General features: G+C 32.3%; 1 protein-coding gene across 1 annotated transcript in view; it reads left to right on the top strand.

Moving 5' to 3' along the window:
- Positions 1 to 1,299: 1,299 nt before the first annotated feature.
- Positions 1,300 to 4,814, top strand: part of LOC117116163 (sodium/myo-inositol cotransporter-like) — a 33,638-nt gene continuing 30,123 nt past the window's right edge. Inside the window, exon 1 of the mRNA XM_033260162.1 lies at positions 1,300 to 1,636. Coding sequence (XP_033116053.1) covers positions 1,559 to 1,636 — 78 coding nt within the window. The 5' untranslated portion in view covers positions 1,300 to 1,558. The remainder of the gene's footprint in view (positions 1,637 to 4,814) is intronic.

The following is a 4,814-nucleotide window of genomic DNA, read 5'->3' as shown; positions in this document are numbered from 1 at the left end:
ATACCACGTCCACTTTTTTCGTCGGGGACATTGGACCACCCGTCGAGCAAATCCTGGCGCCGCACTTGGAACATTTTGAGATATTATCTTGGTATTAATATTCTTAAAATCAACAATACAATTCTGTAAGAAAATTGGATATGAGGATGCATTTGACTATGGCGAAAACACTTGCATAACTGAAATCGAAGCTAAAATATGTCTTTTATATATTTGTTTTAACAAGCAATGTCTTTGTCCACAGATTTCTGATACCTGTTTTAGCGTATATATATATATATATATATATATATATATTGTTATTTTTGGCGTTTTAAAAATGTATAATAATATACAGTATAAACAACAAATAAATAAGTTAGAAAATGAAAATGTCAGCGGGGTTTTTTTTAGATATCAAATACAAAAATCAGAAACGAATTCTTATAAATTACAGAAAGAATTAAATATTGGTAGCAAGTAATTATATAACTCTAAAAATTATCGATATCTAAACTATGTGCCAAGGAAATTAACCGCCAATCAGTTAGGCCTATATATATCGCAATTTTAACGAGTGCTGCACAAGAAATGTATATAATATTCTTTTATAATAAAACGTACGCAGGGGCGTTCGAAAATATAAATATATATTTATATATATATATATGTATGTGTATATATATATATATATATATATATATATTGTTATTTTTGGCGTTTTAAAAATGTATAATAATATACAGTATAAACAACAAATAAATAAGTTAGAAAATGAAAATGTCAGCGGGGTTTTTTTAGATATCAAATACAAAAATCAGAAACGAATTCTTATAAAATACAGAAAGAATTAAATATTGGTAGCAAGTAATTATATAACTCTAAAAATTATCGATATCTAAACTATGTGCCAAGGAAATTAACCGCCAATCAGTTAGGCCTATATATATCGCAATTTTAACGAGTGCTGCACAAGAAATGTATATAATATTCTTTTATAATAAAACGTATAGTAGACCTCATGGTTTGTATTGTATTAATACCAGTATGAAAAATATATGCCACCATCCAAAGGAAGTGGATAATTTTTGACTATAATTTTATGAACTGATTTAATAAATATAGTATTCTATTGTGTAAGCCCTTATTTGCGCCTGGGAGAACAATAATAAAGTGCACCTGTTCTACACTGCTTGTGATAAACGGTATTAAATTAATAATACAGTATATTAAATCACGGAGTTTCTCCATGATTAAATCTGACTTAACCTGTCTTTTTAGTAGGCCTAGTCTGAGAGACATTGAAAAGATAGTGCTAAAATGGTGGTGGTGCTACTTGAACTACTTGAACGTGATTTTTGTTGGGGGGTGGGGCGACTAGAGGGTGCAAGATACGCCACTGCCCCAGTGTAACATGTCCAATGTTCAATCTAAAATAAATCCTCCCGGTGATTCTGATTTGCTGGATCCGAATTAATGAGACCGTAAACTAACAGCCAGGAGACACATCACATAAGCTTGAAACAAAGCACCCGTCGATGCAGTACTGTACTACAATTTGTTTTCTGAAGTTGTCAAGATGGAAAACCGCCTTGAAAGCTGGGATTATGTTGCCATTGTGGTGTACGTTGTACTTGTATTGGCTGTTGGGTTGCATGTAAGTTATTGGAACCTTTGTCGTTTGTAGTAGTTATTCAGATTATTAGCTCCGCATTACTGTAGTATTCAAACTAACTAACCTTACCATTATCATTCTGGTGATTCGCTGCTTTCTTCTTCTTTTTTTTTAAAGTCCTTTCTAATGGTCAATAGACGTTTAAAAGAGTATCGGTAAAAAAAAAAAAAAAAAAAAAAAAAACAAAAAACATGAGGCCAGAAATTTAAGGGCATGATACTGAAATACTAATTGAAATGTTAATTAGGAAAGAGTAAATATTTTTTCTCGTTCGATCAATTGAAAGCTAATACAGTAGGCCCAACCATAGAGAAAATAGAACATATTTTCATATTTTCTCTATGGCCCAACACATAAAAATACCGTATTTATTCGAATAAACGCCCCGATTTGATGGAACGCGCCCCCTCGAATAAACGCCCCCTCCAGAGCCCAGGGCGTTTATTTTTCCTCGAATAAATGCCCATAAAATTCCTGTAAACTCATCTAGCAACATCATTCTCAACACATTCTATTAATGTTCGCTCAGTACACATTCCAGTAGAATTACATTTTTTTTACCTGGTTGGGATCAATTACCGGTATAAGTTTTTATGATCAAGCAATAACACATTTTAATTATTTACAGTGAAATTAAGGGGGTTTATTTGAGTATTGTATGCTTATCTATTTTACACTAATAAATAAATGAATAAATAAATAATGCCTCCTCTCGGATAGACACCTCACTCGAATTGAAAAAAAACCCGGTATATTAAATTTAGCAAGGCTATATTTCATATTTCAAGTTTATACCAGATTTATGTGTATCTTTTTATAAAATGCTACCCCTACTGATGACACCACATGCAAATTATGTAAAAAAGGAAGAAGGGTATCAGTCATTTTTTGTTTATATGCAGTGCTCTAAATGAAATCAGGTGTAGTGAATTTTCTCCGTTAGAACACGAGTTGTACAATAATAATCATAGAAGAAATTTGGCAATTGTTTATCTCAGGAAATCTTGAAATCAAACTTTCAGTGGCATTGGCAACACTGATTTGTATATACATAAACTTGAAAATTAATAAATCAAATTCTGGATAGGTACTGCAAGGCATATCTTAAGCCTGTTTTCGATAGCAATGTGAATGCGGCATGCGCACGAACGACGCTTTCGATTCGCGCGAATAAATTCGCCTAGTGGAAAACGGGTATTTTTTAACCAATTTTATTATACATCTTGAAAGTTATTATTTTACCCTAAATGTTTCACCTTTTTACTCGTTTCTGTTTTATTTGTATTTTAAATTATTTTTAATGATTGTTAAATGCTTAGCTATTGATTAATTGATTTTAAATATCACTGTTTATTTTTATTGAATTATCTTTTAAGCTTTGTTTTGTTTTTGTATACGTGTCGTTTTAAGTCTGTGGTTTTATGTTTTTTATGAACGCACCACATGACGTGTGACACTGATTAAAAAGTGTAGACTTCAAATAAAGTTATTATATTAAATTATATTATTACTTTACTACATTTTACTGCAGTTGTGTAACATATGGTCCTTATGTTACCAATAACAATATTAATTTTATTATCATATCATGCCGGTATGACTCTGATCAATCAGGGGCGGATTTAGAGGGGGCTTTTTACTGCTTTTTGAAGGTCCAAATTAAAATATTGTTTAATGATTTCTTCACACACATCACATTTATGGGCTAAACATTTTACAGTAGTTGTTTTTTAGTGATTAAATAAAAATGAAATACGTTTTTTAACCAATCAGCGGACAAAAAACGTAGCTAAGAAAGCTGCTTTTGCCTTGCCTTCATGCTCAAACTGACCGCCCACCGCATAGAGGCTACATTTTTACACCTCTAGCGACTTCGTTGGCTTTAAATTGCCATTTCGGCTGTTCACCAATCAAATATCCTGTTGTTCATTCCCCTCCCCCAACCCGACAAGTAAACGGAAAGCTGAATATTCATAGATTCTTCTCATATAAAATATATGAATTCCCATTGAATGAAAAAAAAAATCACCATCAAAACACTAATTTATTTTAATATGGTTCGTGTGTTAATCGAACACACAACATCCAGGTTTGCTATTTATTATCCACCATCAACTAAACTGCCTTAGACAAATTGTAAAAAAATTGGTTCGTGTGGGAATTGAACACACAACCACCAGGTTTGCTATTCATTATCCACCTTCACCCTTAAAAAAATATGGGTTCGTGTGGGAATCGAACCCACAACCTACAGGTTTGCTATCATTATCCACCATCAACTAAACTGCCTTAAAAAATTAAAAAAAAAAAAAACTTGCCCCGTGTGGGAATCGAACCCACGATCGCTGAGTTTACTACCCCTGATCCAGCATGACTAAACGGAGGGAGGTAAACCACGGCCCCTAAGCCATAAACGCAATAAACCTAGTACCACACCAAGTACCTGTTAGTCAACCTACTAGAAAAAATTCTTCGTATATATACACTACATGTTAATATTACGCATGGTCATGGTGTCAAAAAAAATGAGCCGTGGGCAAAGAGGGTTTATTTTTTGTCTAAAAATATATAATTAAATTTATAATCGATTTATGATTGTTACTATCTCCATAACTTACACACTTTTTTTTAAATAGACAAAAATGTTGGAAAAATCATTATGCTAATTAGAAAAAAAATAGACCAATCATGTTACGGAATTGAATGTATTGTACTCGTTGATGACGTCGCGAATTGCGAAATAACAACAAACAACAACCTTTTATGTCCCAGCCTAGGAACCAGTCAATTCGAGCGGATGCCACATCGAGCGAAGGCCAATTCGAGCGAATTCGAGCGGATTTTTTTTTTTCGAGCGGATGCAGTGGTATATAACTTTTTGTTATTTTCATGTGTTTATATGGGGTTTAATGATTTATCGATTGTGAAGGTTGTGATAGTTATTGGAAATATAAAATATTTATTCATTCTATTAATAAGTAAAATAAGTTTGAATAATTATTGATGAGAGTGATTGTTGTATGCCATAAAATCTTCTGTCATACATTCAGAGCTTTTGGGGTTTCATTGTTGAGTTTGCTTTAAAACCAAAACAAATTAAAACGAGCGTAGACAGCAATGTTAGCCATTTTATTGTACTTTATAAAAGGATATAAATATA

Source organism: Anneissia japonica, unplaced genomic scaffold (genome assembly GCF_011630105.1).
Source record: "Anneissia japonica isolate Jap-2015-1 unplaced genomic scaffold, ASM1163010v1 scaffold287861_len940595_cov192, whole genome shotgun sequence".
Lineage (NCBI taxonomy): Eukaryota > Metazoa > Echinodermata > Crinoidea > Comatulida > Comatulidae > Anneissia > Anneissia japonica.
The sequence above is the reverse complement of the archived record's forward strand: the minus strand, read 5'-3'. Positions and strand labels throughout refer to the sequence as shown.